The 15,017-nt window shown below is 42.0% G+C and overlaps 1 protein-coding gene across 7 annotated transcripts in view; it reads left to right on the top strand.

The window, feature by feature from the left end:
- Nucleotides 1-15,017, top strand: part of LOC116982691 (anillin-like) — a 53,453-nt gene that overhangs the window by 25,206 nt on the left and 13,230 nt on the right. For all 7 annotated transcript variants that reach the window (XM_033036058.1, XM_033036056.1, XM_033036052.1 and 4 more), the window contains 7 exons: nucleotides 3,522-3,664; nucleotides 8,622-8,763; nucleotides 9,286-9,421; nucleotides 10,677-10,859; nucleotides 11,848-11,974; nucleotides 13,217-13,265; nucleotides 13,363-13,416. In XM_033036058.1, coding sequence (XP_032891949.1) covers nucleotides 3,522-3,664; nucleotides 8,622-8,763; nucleotides 9,286-9,421; nucleotides 10,677-10,859; nucleotides 11,848-11,974; nucleotides 13,217-13,265; nucleotides 13,363-13,416 — 834 coding nt within the window. The remainder of the gene's footprint in view (nucleotides 1-3,521; nucleotides 3,665-8,621; nucleotides 8,764-9,285; nucleotides 9,422-10,676; nucleotides 10,860-11,847; nucleotides 11,975-13,216; nucleotides 13,266-13,362; nucleotides 13,417-15,017) is intronic.

Raw genomic sequence — 15,017 nt, 5'->3', positions numbered from 1 at the left:
ATTATTAAAATCAAATAGATGCATTTGATACAAAACATTCATCTTGTTTGTCTAATTTGTCCAATATTGAATTTGGCGTAAGATCTGAGATATAGCCAAAATGTATCAGTTTTTGGCATTCTTCAATTGTGGAAAATGGGAAATAGATTTTGTTTTTAAAGCAAAGCATAATGGTAGACGATGTGCACCCGTGATTGGTTGCCAAGATCAAGCGATACCCTTTTCAAGTGGGAGTAGGCAAAATTAATTTTTACTGTGTTTAAGGTTTGCTTAGTGATCAGCTTGTAAATTTTAACATTGTTTTGAGCTGGTAGACAAGATGATAAATGTGTATAAAATCAATAGATTTTGTCAGTAATCTACATTTTGTGAATTTACATTGATCATTGTAACATCTTCACCCTGGTACACACCTGCACTTCGTAAACTGAAACAGACTGGTCGCCGACTTGAACGACTCACAAATAAATCATCTCTCACAGTCTACCTTGAAGCTTACAAACTCCACCTCACTGACTACAAAGATGCCCTCATTGCTGCAAAATCTGCCTACCTCTCCTCCATATTCACCGATCCCTGCCTAAACCACAGAACCCTCTTCTCCACAGTGGGCAACCTCCTCAAGCCTCGAGCCAACACTCCCTACCTCTACTCCGGATCTCTGCAACTCATTCCTCCACTTTTTTGCTGATAAAATCAGCACCATCTATCAATCTTTATCCCCTGTACCCGACTCCCCAGCATCTACTCCACCACCTACCAAGGCCCCTCCTTTCATCATCACTAACCTCCTTACCCCTCCTCCACACTGCTTCCTCTCCCAGTTTGACCTGGTCACCCCTATTGAAATCTCCAAACTCATCAGCTCTTCCAAACCCACTACCAGCTCCCTTGACCCTCTCCCCACTCCCCTGTTGAAGTCCTGCCTCCCCGTTCTCTGCCCCTACCTCACTAATCTCTTCAACTCCTCATTGTCCCCTCCGCTTTCAAAACTGCTGCTGTTACACCAATCTTAAAGAAACCTGGTCTTGATCCCTCCTCTCATTAACTACCGCCCAATCTCAAACCTCCCCTTTTCTTTCAAAAACCCTGGAACGTATAGTTGCGTCGCAACTTCATTCCCACCTCCTTGGTTATAACCTATTTGAACCCCTCCAATCTGGCTTTCGCCCCCTCCATAGCACAGAAACTGCTCTCCTCAAAGTCCTCAACGACCTCCTCACCTCTGCTGACACTGGTTCCCTCAACATCCTCATCCTCCTCGACCTGAGCGCAGCCTTCGATACAGTGAACCATAACATCCTGCTCACTAGACTCAAAGACCTCGGCATTGAAGGCTCTGCACTCAGCTGGCTCGTTCCTACCTTTCCAACAGATCCCACTTCATCTCTCTCCACAACCACACCTCTGCTACAGCCACAGTCACTCAAGGCGTTCCCCAAGGCTCCGTACTCGGCCCCCTCCTCTTCATCATCTACATCCTCCCCCTTGGTCAGATACTCCGCCACTTCAACCTGGACTTCCACTGTTACGCTGATGACACCCAGATCTACCTTGGCACCAAATCCCCCCCCTCTCCCATATCAACTCCTGTTTGTCAGCTATAAAAACCTGGATGCAACATAATTTCCTCAAACTCAACAGCGATAAGACAGAATTCCTCCTCATAGGCTCCAAAGCCACACTCAACAATATCAATAACCCCACTCTCACCATCGACGGCACCACTGTCTCCCCATCTCCCCAGGCCCGCAACCTTGGCGTGATCTTTGATTCCACTCTCTCCCTTGAGCCTCACATCCGCCATGTCATTAAAACCTCCTTCTTTCATCTCCGCAACATCGCCAAACTCAGACCCTCTCTCACACCGCCCGCTGCTGAAAGACTCATCCATGCCTTCATCTCCTCCCGACTGGACTATTGCAACTCACTTCTCCTTGGCTTCAGCTCCACCTACATCAACCGACTCCAACTGGTCCAGAACGCAGCCGCCCGACTCATCACCCACACCAAATCCTGGCATCACATAACTCCAGTCCTCAAACAACTTCACTGGCTTCCCATCTCCCACCGGATCACCTACAAAATCCTGACCCTCACCTACAAAGCCCTCCACCATCTGCCCCCCCCATATCTCACTGACCTCCTCTCCCCCTACCAACCCTCACGGTCCCTCAGATCCACATCAGCCGGTCTCCTCTCCATGCACAAGTCCAACCTCCGCAGTTTTGGGGACAGAGCCTTCTCCAGGGCAGCTCCCAGGCTCTGGAACTCCCTCCCCCAACTGATCCGCAATTCCGTGTCCCTCACCATCTTCCAGTCCCGCCTCAAGACCCATCTCTTCACCTCTGCCTATCCTTAGCCCCACGTCCCCCTCCCTTTTCATCTGTGCATTAATTGCCTCGTATTGTGTTTTGTATTGAATTCTGTCTTTACTTTGTGTACTAGTCATGTCTCTACTATTTATTTCATTCCCCTTACATGTTTTTCCTCTACCTGCTAAATTTTTGTAAGGTGTCCTTGAGACTTTTGAAAGGCGCCCATAAATAAAATTTATTTTTATTATTATTATTATTATTATTATTATTGTATTTTGAAAGAGCCTGGGGTTTGCATTTGCATAGAAGATAGACATATTGCTGGAGTAACTATGCAGGTCAGGTAGCTCTCAGGAGAAAAGGAATGGGTGACGTTTTGGGGCGAAACCCCTCAAACTGAGAGTCAAGGTAGAGGGAAACTAGAGGTATGAAAATGTTCAGAACAAATCTGAGCCGGCACAGATGGCCAATGAAAGATGAAGCCTACAATGGTCCATTGTTGAATGTGGAAGAGGTGATAACTTAAGGTCCTGTCCCACTGCGGCGACCTAATTGGTGAGCGTAGAAGAGTTTGCCCTTGACTCGTACTCGCAGCATGGTCGACATGAGGTCCTAGGAGGTCTTTGTAACTCTCCTTCATGCTCGAGAGTAGTCCCTGCGTACTCGAGGTCTCAGCTAGGTCGCGGCGTATTTTTCAACATGCTGAAAAAAGGTCGCCATGGAAAAATCGATTTTGTTTTTACTCGTAGGTTTAGTCGAAGTAGGTCAGCATGTTATTTGTAGGTAATCGACGGTAGTCGAAGGTAGTCATAGATAGTCTTCAACATAGTCAAAGGGAGATCGAAGGAGGTCGTCGTCACTCTCCACTATTCGGTGTCCAATTTTCCTGAAGCTAGTTGAAGGAGGTCTTCAACATGACACTTTTTCAAACTCTTCTAAACTCGCCAATTAGGTTGCCGCAGTGGGACATGCCCTTAAGGGATATATGGATGCGAACAGTGGAACTGATAGGATGACTAAGATGGGGGAGGGGGCAGAGAGAGGGAATGCAGGGGTTAGTAGAGAAATCAATATACTGCTGGGGTGTAAGCTGCCCAAGCGAAATATGAGGTGCTATTCTTTTCATATCACTGGGTTGTAAAGAATTGGGTTTGGATTAGTTTATGTCACCCATCTTAAGTTTTTTCTTCTGTATTTGGGTAGGCCACGGTACTGACATCATTGAACAACAGTCTAACGGAATCCAGTCCCTCCATCTATTCCTCTTTCAAGATGGAGAATACTGGGCAGAATCAAAATCAAACTGGAAATCTTTCACCAGCAGTGGATGGTACACCATTCTACAGGTAATACAATGGATCTTTCCCTTATTTCCCACAGATGTATCTCAGTATACACTTTTTATTGCAGAATTGAACCTGTTCCAAACCACCTTTAGCTATACATGCTACTTTGATTATTGTGCAACATAAGGGCATTAATCTTCATTTTGCAACTGACAAACTTTGTGTTCAGTAAGCCCTCTTTCAATGAGCCAGCTTGGTCTTCAATATTTATCTGCAATTAGATGAGGAGCCAATCAGTCCCTCCCAGACTGTTCCAATATTCTGTGTGGCGATAATATAGTTGCCCCCTCCAATGTGAGCATGATTGATTGGCTCCAGGGAGCGCCGACACCGACCCAAAAATAGAGTCCATTCATTGGCTCCGGGAAGCGCCGACTGCCGCCCTCTCCCCCGTTGGGGATGGGGCCCACTTGGTCTAGTATCCCTTAAAATTTGTGACTGGCAATAGAACTTTTGGCTTGCAAAAACCCGCTCTTCTTGAAGACCAACCCGGGAAACGACGAGGCCCGGTAGAGGCGACTGCTGCCCATGGCCAAACTATCCCCTCACCTTTTTCTCTTTGACTGCCTTTCGGGTATGCAATATCTTATTGACTCCGGCGCCGAATTATCAGTCGTCCTCCCAGTTCCTAAGAGCGTTTACACCCTAACCCCAGATGTGTTCTCACTGCCGCGAACAATTCTAGCATACAGACATTCGGTCAGAAATCAGTCATGCTTGACTTCGGTCTGCAGAAAACGTTTCGCTGGATTTTAACAGTCGCAAACCCTATTATCGGAGCGGACTTTCTTTCACACTTTTCTTTGCTGGTGGATTTATGAAATCGTCGCTTGAGTGATTGCTGCACTCGCGCATGCGTGAACTGCATCTGCCGTCTGGCATTGACTATCTCTCACCTTACCAGCCTCCAACCCAGCATTATCATTAACACGAACTAATGCGTGTTTGGCGCTCGCGAACTCACTTATCCTCGGGCATCGCATGACGGAGAATGGCATCCTGCCCAGCGAATCAAAGGTGCAGGAAATCCGAAATTACCCAGTGCCAAATTCGTTAAAACAATTACGATGATTTTTGGGGTTGAGAAATTTCTACCGAACGCCGCAGGTTCCCTATTACCCTTGACCAACTTAATCAAAGGATCGGACAAATTGTCTTCAAAGAAACCGTTGGGTTTACCCGAGGATGCAGTGCAAGCCTTCAAAGTTGCTAAAAGGACTCTTGCCGACACAACTATGCATAAGAGGCCCAATGTGCAGGGCTGTCACTTAACTTTTTTTCCCTGTTGCCAGCCGGGCAACTTTGGCAGCTTTTTAAGTTGCCAAATGACAGTTTAGGTGGTCATTTAAGCCGGTTTGCATGATGCGTGCGATAATGTGCTCGGACGAAGTGTGTAGTTACCAGTCGGAATTATGCTCAATGAAGCATTCACATATTTCTGCTTCAAATAAAGTCACAAACTAAACATATTCACCAATCAAGACATGATATATACCACAATGACATGCAGCAAAATTATAATACAGTATCTCAACTCTTTTTAAACATTGCAATTAATGCAATTTCTATTAGTTCTTTCCACTTCCAAACAAAAATGTGGTTGTATTATTCAGCGTATGATCAACCTGTGTCAATAAATCCTGGACCATGGTCATATATATGCTTAACCATGCACACTACAGATTGATGCAAGCATGTTTTCTGTGAGGGACCGAAAATTACCATGACAAGGCCAAAGCATGGGTCATCATTGCTATTGGTACAGAAACACTCTTGCTTCCCACGTAATTTATGCATAACAAAATATACAGGTTGCAAGGAAATTTCTAAAGGCCTTTTATGATACTAGCTGTTAAACCCGACTATACCCATCTGACGGGTTAAACATTAGACTAACTGACAAGAAATGGCCAAAGGACACACTTCCTGCCAAAGGACATAACTGCTGCAAATGTTCTTTTGGTAATATGTTTAAAGGTGTCAAAACCAACCGACAACCTCACTCATCGAGCGGGTGAAGTCACAGGACACGAACACTTCCTGTCAAAGACCTCCCACACTGCAGTACCAAACGAGATCAGGCTGTAAAATCAATGCGCCAGACCGGTACGGGGCAGGACAAAGCCAGGACAAACCTTGTGTGACTCGGTGGCTAAGTGGGGACCTGTGTCGACTTCATGCCCACATGGTTTATCGTACAGTTTGTTACCGCTAGAGGGGCCAGAGCCGGAGATGAGGTGGAGAGACAAGAGCGGGTTAAGAACTCCGCAGGTTAAAAGGCACGAATTGGCCTTAGCTGCACATGAGGAGTTCTGAAGAGATTTTTTGTTAAAAGGGTGCTTTGGAATAAACGAGGCACAAGGTGTTTGGCAAAGCTTGGTGTTGCTTGTGCTTTACTTTCGGTCGTGAGATTTAGTGGATTCTACAGTCTCACCAGGGCCCTGTACAACCACAGTAGGGGCTCCTTGCTCCTAAACTCATCCTCTCGCATTGAAGGCCAACAAGCTATTAGCTTTCTTCACTGCCTGCTGCACCTGCATGCTTACATTCTTCCTTTCTCGTTTTGTATGTAATTTTATTCTGAATTTAGTCTAAAATGCCTTCCCTCGAGCATATCAATTCTTGCAAATATTAATTAGCTCTACATCTTCTGATATATGATTAGAAGCTTAATTTATGATCACTCTCCTAATATTGTGCTTCAAATGTTGAAGCATTCTGGTGACTCGACATTGCATTCCTTCCAAAGTCGATCACACAGTACACCAGCCCCTTTAAAATCGTAAGGGGAACATCACCTCGTATTCCACTGAGGTAGCTTGCAGCCCAATGGTATGAACATGGAGAAACGAGGAACTGCAGATGCTGGCTTACTCCAGCACTCTGGTGTCTATTTTGTAACTCAGCAGGTCAGGCGGCATCTGGAGAACATAGACAGGTGATGGTTCGGGTTGGAACCCTTTTTCAGGCTGATTGTGATGGGGCAGGAGAAAACTGGAGGAGAGGTGGGCCAGGACAAAGCCTGACGAGTGGTTGATACAGTTGAGAGGTTTTTGATAGGCAGGTGGTTTGACAAAGGTCAGATGAAAAGGAGCAAGATAAAGATGGAAGAGGTGTGAATTGTGAGGCTTGAGGGTGTGAAAGGAGAGGGGAAAAATGGGTGAAAGTCCATGGGACATGAGGAAGAGATAGCGGGCGGGGGGGGGGGGGGTTGTGAGTTAGTTATCTAAAATTAGAGAATTCAGTGGGGTACAGGAGGTCACATTGGAATGCAGTAGATGAGGTTGGAGGTGGATGTAAACATCTGTCTCCCCTGGGTTCCAATCGGATACATCGCCAATCCATGTCTTCCAGAGGTGCCACTTGACCTGTTGTTAGTATTGTTGAAAGGCCTCTCTTTTCATTTTTGTCTCTACTTGATTAAAAGTTGCTACATGGTTATCTACTTTGGGGTTTTGTGCCTGACAACATGCACCCACTCCAAATCACTTTGGGTCTTGTTTGTTCTTGGACTAAACATTTAGAAGCTGCTCCAGTTTTTCTCATTTTAATTCAAAATTGAATGCTCTCAAACCTGCTTTGAAAAAGATCAGGCAGTGTTTTGCCCACTTTTTGGTGTGTAAATACTGTATATCTTTAACTTTGAATGTGATTATTATTGCAAATAAACTTGTACATATGGCTGTGTTGGGTCAAATTATTAGTATAATTGAGGTTAATTCATAACACAATTGAGTTATTTGGAGGTGACCATCAAGGTCTAAAGAGAAACTTTCTGATTCAAGGGCTTTTGGAATATTGTTTTAAGTGTCTGCAGATTTCTCAACCTCATACTCTGGGATTTGTTTTTTAATTCACCTTGCGTGTGCTTCCCTTTATTGGACCAGTTATTGATTCATTTTTAATTACACTGCAGTGTTTGGTATCTTTTTCTCTACGGTGAAGAGTGGCACAGCATGTATTTAGATTGTGCCTTTGGCAAAATACTAGCAAGACTAATTAAAAAGCAACACTACCAGTTCATAAAATTTTAACACAGCAACAGCTTCAGAGAGCATTTTAAAATGGAGGGAAGTAGAGAATGCATTGAAATTTGGAAGCATTTCAGAGCTTAATGCCTTTGCATATGACAATTTGGTTCTCCATAGCGGAATAATTTCGAGCTGGTCTTGGGCCAGAATTGTGGTGCATTAATCTTGTAAATGTCGGTCATAATCGGATGACACTAGAGGCCAGTGGGCCTATTTAGTCCCATGCTGCCTTTGTAGAACAATCCTGATGTGTCCTGAAAGAGCACGTTTGTATTTTCTGCACATGTGTGGCAATTTCCTTTTCACCTCTTGTTGGAATTGAATTCTAGATTTTTACATCTTGTTGCATTTACTTAATCATCACCCCCTGCCTTTTAAATATTGCCCATATCTAAACCTGTTGTAATCTTCCAGACCTCTCATAATATAATAGATCCAGGTCACCAGCACCAAGTTCGTTTGCACCAAAGTGAATAATGCTAACTTCTCCAACCGAACCTATTGACTTAGTTCTGGTAAACTTCCTCGGTGCAAGGACCCTCTTACCCTATTTAAAATGCAGTGAGCAATTTGAAAGGAGACTGAGATTATTAAAAATTGGTGTCAGCAAGGATGGAATTTTGAGTGAGTTGAGATTTTGCCGAATGAGTAGCAAATTTATGTAAGGGCAAAATGGGATAAAGTATTATAATGGTTAAGTATGGAGAAAACAAGGGCATCAATGATTTCTACTTGAAATATTTTGGTCAAATCTCTGTTGATCCCATGTTTTCAATGGTATTTTAAAATCACCTCTTTAAGGACCTTGTCCTTTTTCCATTAAAACACACAGCATTGATATACAGTATTTCACTTTTTTATGGAGATAATGCATTGTGTCTTCATTGCATTAGTATAGCACTGAAGTGTTTCTTTTTTATCTTCAGTATTGATTTGTACAGAACTCAACGTCGCAGTGCTCGACAGCAAGAAAGGAAAAACAAGGAAATCAGCAAGACAAATACCCAAGGAGGAGCAGAAGGTTCTGTTTTTGAAACAAAGCAAGTCACTACGAAAGAGAAAATAAAGGTACAGGAAGTTATTATCTCCAGGTATTTTTCCACAATCTTGCTCAAAGTGCAACAGCAAAGCAGCATCTGGGACCTTGGTGAATAAAAGGATCAAATATTTACTGAATTTTAAAATTGAATCCTAAATCAGCCACATAGTTAATTGCTACTGCACTTTAAAAATACTACTAATGATCTTTCATGCTGCTTATGTTTTTGTAATTTTGGAGATTCGCCTCTTTAACAAATTAGATTTATGGATTGGGAATTGAAGTGAATACATCCATGTTAGTTGGTGATGACCGGGATTAGATTGAGGAATAGAAAAGGAAATTTAAATGTCTTGAATCGTAAGGTCAATCCACACTAGAGGCAATTCAAATTCCATTAATTACTTTATCCCTGAGGGAAAATGGTAATGTTAATCACCAGAAATTTTCTGAAAGCTCAATGGCCAATTAATGTGAAAGACCAAGTTATAAATGGGATACTTTATTTGTAAGGTCAACTGATAAGATCACTCTTTTCCCCTTCCTTACAGATACTTAACGATGAAATTAAGAGACTGCACAACATCATGCATCAGGCGAGCCAGGCACTAAATTGTTGTACAGACAAAGAACACGGCAAAGGCTCATGGGAAGAAGCAGAAGCAGAGCGTCACCTTCTTATTGCTTGTGAGTAACACTGAGCCAGAAACACAGACCGATGCTATGCGTAGCTGGAATTAATCAATGCTGTGCAAGTAAACAATAGTAGAGGAGAGATTTTTCCTACATAATGGGTAACACTGGAGAGTTTCCTTTTGTAGCTGAAATTGGGCAGCTTAAATCTTCAGGGAAATTGCTCAATAATTCTTGGCAGTGCAGTACAGATTGAACACTTTTTTTCCACCAGCACCCTCTGTTCCAGAGACTTTTCCTAGATTATCAGATATTCTGGACTAACAAAGGTAATGTAATAATGAAACGGCAATACACTTCTGGTCCGTTAATGACACCCCTTCCGGGTCTAATGCACCATGGGGTACCAGAAACTTAAATAGAAAATATAAACAAACACTAATGACCTACCGACTCATCTCCGGCTCCCACTGTCTCCGAGCCCATCCTCTCCCACTGAGAGGACACAACATGCTGGAGTAATTCAGTGGGTCAGGATCTTGGGAGAACATGGATAGGTGACATTGGGACCCTCCCTCAGACTAATTCAGTCAGCTGAATTACTCCAGCATTTTGTGTTACAATGTGCCCCGTCGGGCACCATTGGGCTCCCTTCCCTCTCACCTGCTGTCGCTTCCAAGGTGGAGTATGTCGGCGGCTCCAGGGAAGGAGGAGGCGGCGGTGATGGGAACTGGAGGGTAGAGGGGGAGCTGTGGCTTCAGATCTTCAGATTACCGCCTCCCCCGCCCTCTCCTCCCTTGCACCGTCTTCTCTCCTGGAGTCACCGAAAATCTGTAATGTTTTTTAATTAATTAACTTTATCTCTTCCAAGATGAAATAGCATTGGAGGAAATCAGAACCTTTTTTTAATATGCATTTCCTTCATAATCATGATCCCTAAACCTGTCTTTTTTCCTATCCCACTGTGAACTGTGTCTTCATATCACTAACTTCATTCAACACTGTTACTTGAGTCCTTATTCACTCCAAATTGGCAGTTTATGCCTCCATTGTCATAGAATTATTTCAGTTTATGATACAGTATTCTTAGACTGTTTTTGCTCAGTAACATAAATTTATCAAATGTTAAGTCTTTTTATGTTAACCTTTGTTAACCTTTTTACTGTGTTGAATGTATAGTGTGAATGCCAACAGTCTGTGGCATTTATATGATGCACTATTCTGATTAGATATTAAATTTGTTGAATGCTATTTTGGCAGAAACTTTACTAGAAATTAATTATCTCAAATGTATTGTTTCACTTTAAAGCTGAGAAACGTGTTGCATTACTAACTGAGCTGAGTAGGCTGAAAGGAGAAGGTTATGCGGGATCCCGAGGTGAAGCAGCCCAGTTGACAAATGGGCTTGAGCCCTGCTATGGCGATGTCTGCATCTCTAATCTTCACCTGCCTCTGAAAGCTGAATTTGTGTCTCAAGCATTATGTAAAGAAGGTAAGGGAGGTATAAAGTGCACAGAGAATCAGATGGAAAAAAGTCATAATTTGTTTCATTTTGATTGTTGATAATATTGTTTTATATCAAAAGTTATTGTTGCTTAGTTAATGATAAATACCATGAAACCTTTAAACCAGCTTACTTAGCCTGCTTTACTTGTTTAATACTGTAAAGTAGGTACATTTCTTGAACAATGTTTTTACTCCGAAAACCAACTGCATCTTTTCAGTATTTCCAACCTCCAGGTGTTTAAAACAAATTCCACAAACTGAACCCTCTGAAATATTTTTCTGTGCTAAATCGCAATTTGCACTGAGTCAGAGTGTAGAACAGTACAGCATAGGAATAGGCCTATGATATCTGTGCAAAACCATGTTGCTAATCTAAACAACACACCTGCCTATATATGGACCCTGACCCTTAATGCACTGTCTGAGTAAATGCCTCCTAAATATTTATATTGTATATTCATTCTTTGGTGGATACATGCTCAATGAGCCAGCAAATTGCCTCCCTTATATTTGTCAATTAATTACAAGGTCTGAGGATGTAATAAAGATGTGCTATGCAGGTTGGAGGGCAATAAAGATGCTTGCTGTATATTCTGCTCCTAGTGACACCTAGTTGTAACTAAATTACAACTGGTGAATGTGACAGGCATGTACCACATCAACATAACTTCTTCATACAAACACTCAGGCATCTGGAATATTCTTCAACTAGATGTTTGCCCGAGTTTTGCAGTGCTTCTGGTGAAGGCACAGTGATGTTGGTTGAATTCTAGATTTTTTTGACCCAGGAATTATGAACAACACAATTTCAAAGATTGGTCTGATAATTTGTGTTGAAAGTGCATTTTGAGGGTAGATCAAAGGATGCTTGAATGGCAATGATTTAACTTCAAAAATACCTATGTTTGAAAAATCTTGTGTAATGAAACCACCTATATTTATACGTATTTTACATTTCTGCTTCTCTTCTTCAGGAAAGCCCACGCATTATTTCTTGCTGATGATCAAATATGGTCCACACAATATTATAGCAACTCCACTAGCAACAGCAAAGGATGCTCACCAGAGTGATACCATTATTTTCCCAACCATCATTACACTGTGAGTTCCCATCTCTAAGGTTGTCTGCAAAAAAAAATAAAAATATGCTTAAGAGAGAGTTGGATTACCACTGACTTAAACACTTGTGGTACATCTTAGGTTAGGTAAGGGGGAGGTGCAGCGAGACCTGGGCGTCCTTGTACACCGGTCACTGAAAGTTGGCTTACAGGTACAGCAGGCAGTGAAGAAAACTAATGGAATGTTGGCCTTCATAACAAGAGGATTTCAGTATAGGAGTTAAGAGGTTCTTCTGCAGTTGTATATGGCTCTGGTGAGACCACATCTGGAGTATTGTGTACAGTTTTGGTCTCCTAATTTGAGGAAGGACATCCTTGTGATTGAGGCAGTGCAGCATAGGTTCACGAGATTGATCCCTGGGATGGTGGGACTGTCATATGAGGAAAGATTGAAAATACTAGGCTTGTATTCACTGGAGTTTAGAAGGATGAGGGGAGACCTTATAGAAACATATAAAAATTATAAAAGGACTGGACAAGATAAATGCAGGAAAAATGTTCCCAATGTGGGGCGAGTCCAGAACCAGGGTCCACAGTCTTAGAATAAAGAGCAGGTCATTTAAGACTGAGGTGAGAAAAAACTTTAACTTAGAGAGTTGTGAATTTGTGGAATTCCCTGCCACAGAGGGCAATGGAGGCCAAGTCACTGGATGGATTTAAGAGAAAGTTAGATAGAGCTCTAGGGGCTAGTGGAGTCAAGGGATATGGGGAGAAGGCAGGCACGGGTTATTGATAGGGGACCGATCAGCCATGATCACAATGAATGGCGGAGTGATACATGAAGAGCCCTCCAAGAATAAACCTTGCATTGTTTAAATGGGAAGTTTCAGTTAGCTGCCTACTATCATAAATCTCCCCACAAACTTGTAGAGGAAAAATTCAAAGCCACATATTCAAAATTCAACAGTTTTTTGTGCCATAAATTTTGTTGTACCCTTTCCTTGGTTTTAATGCTATTCCCATAAAAAGATTTAAGATTAACATATTGGTTTGGGGATTAAATCCAGATTCTCATTCATTTTACCATTTGTACAATTTCTTTAAAGTTCGATTTTGGGACAAAAGAAAATATTTTCTTAATTCGAAAATTCATTGCATGACACCGTGAATGATTTCTCTGATTATATCTGACCAATTTGCCTCCTAACTGTAGGCATTGACACACTAAGCTAAATTATTGATATATTGTCTTTTTAAAATGTGATCTATCTTAATGATCTTCCAGGAGTGATATTCATTACAAGTTTGAAATTGATGTGGAGGTGTACAGCTTGGTAAGCATAGTGCATTCAATTATTAAGCTAATTGATGGTGTTTTAAAACTCCCAATTTATTATGTAGCAAATTGATTTACTTTTTTGTCCCCTGTAGGCTCAGTCTTTAAATGTAACCACTGCTGAGAAGCGAAGATTGTCAAGATCCAAGGTGATGTTTCAAAGCAAGTCATCTAATCTGTAAACTTTCATTTGGTTTGTCATATTGTGTCCTTGATTCTCTTTCACGATTGGTGTTAGAGGTGGTTGCTTATGAGCCCAAAAGATGCATCTTATAATTGAACCATTGTCCACTCCTCGGTCATGCTTGAAATTATTAACTGATTTTTCTGTAGTCTTTCACTTTAATCATATAATTTTAAAGGAAAAACCAATCTATCTGGAGTTAATTTTCACAGTAAGCATCCTTTACTGCTGAAATATATTGTGCAACTTTCAGCCAATTTAAAGTTGATTTGTTGCATGTTGCAAACGAATAACTCCTTTGCACATTATGGAATGCTCCTTGCCTGGGGCTGATCTGGATACTACAGCTTTGAAGCAACTCGTGGCCCCACCCACAATTTCCCAAGATTCTGAACTTATGTTAATTTAATGAAGTTTATCTTACTTGTTACATAATGGTACCTCGGAGTCTCTATTCTCTTGATAGGCAATTTATTATAATTTGATATTTGAAGGAACATGCTGAGGTTTAATAAATTGAAAAACCTGCTTGTGATTTTCACTTCTGCATACGAGTTACAAAGTTATTGCTTTTCTTATGTTACCCACCAGCAAGCAAATTGTAAAATATGTTGAAATTGATGCAGTTAAACGGTCTTAAGTGTACTGATTTTATTTTTTGGAGTTTAACATTCCTGATATCGACTTGGACTACTGTGGTGCCAAGGGCTTAGTGTCCAGGTAAGTTTCCTCAGGCAATCTGTAGTGGATTCTACAGGGGAGAGGACAAAGCTTGACATACTCTTAGGGAATTGCACAGGACAAATGACTGAAGTGTCAGTATGTGAGCCAATTGGTACCAGTGACCAGTTTTATTAGCTTTCAAAATAGTTATCGATAAGGACAGGCCACAGTTAGTCCACAGTTCTAAACTGGAGCAAGGCTAATTTTGATTATATTTTCAGGAACTTAGAAAAGTTGATTGGACTAGGTTGTTTGCAGGCAAAGGGATGTTCTGAAAATGGGATGCATGTTCCTGTTTGATTGAAGGAAACCTGGATGATGAACCAGACTGATTCCTGGGATGTCAGGACTTTCATATGAAGAAAAACTGGATAGACTCGGCTTGTACGCGCCAGAATTTAGAAGATTGAGGGGGGAATCTTATAGAAGCTTACAAAATTCTTATGGGGTTGGACAGGCTAGATGCAGGAAGATATTTCCCGATGTTGGCGAAGTCCAGAACAAGGGGTCACAGTTTAAGGATAAGGGGGAAATCTTTTAGGACCGATTTGAGAAAAACATTTTTCACACGGAGAGTGGTGAATCTCTGGAATTCTCTGCCACAGATTGGCTAAATTTAAGAGGGAGTTAGATGTGGCCCTTGTGGCTAAAGGGACCAGGGGATATGGAGAGAAGGCCGGTACAGGATACCGAGTTGGATGATCATATTGAATGGTGGTGCAGGCTCGAAGGGCTGAATGGCCTACTCCTGCACCTATTTTTATATGTTTCTATGAAAGTGAGGCTCTGGTCTAGGAAAATGATATGGCTCAGGAGTGTATAGCTGGGATGAAGTGCATCAAT

The sequence above is a fragment of the Amblyraja radiata genome, chromosome 17 (assembly GCF_010909765.2).
Source record: "Amblyraja radiata isolate CabotCenter1 chromosome 17, sAmbRad1.1.pri, whole genome shotgun sequence".
Lineage (NCBI taxonomy): Eukaryota > Metazoa > Chordata > Chondrichthyes > Rajiformes > Rajidae > Amblyraja > Amblyraja radiata.
Note: the sequence above shows the minus strand (reverse complement) of the source record. Positions and strands in the feature narration are given on the sequence as shown.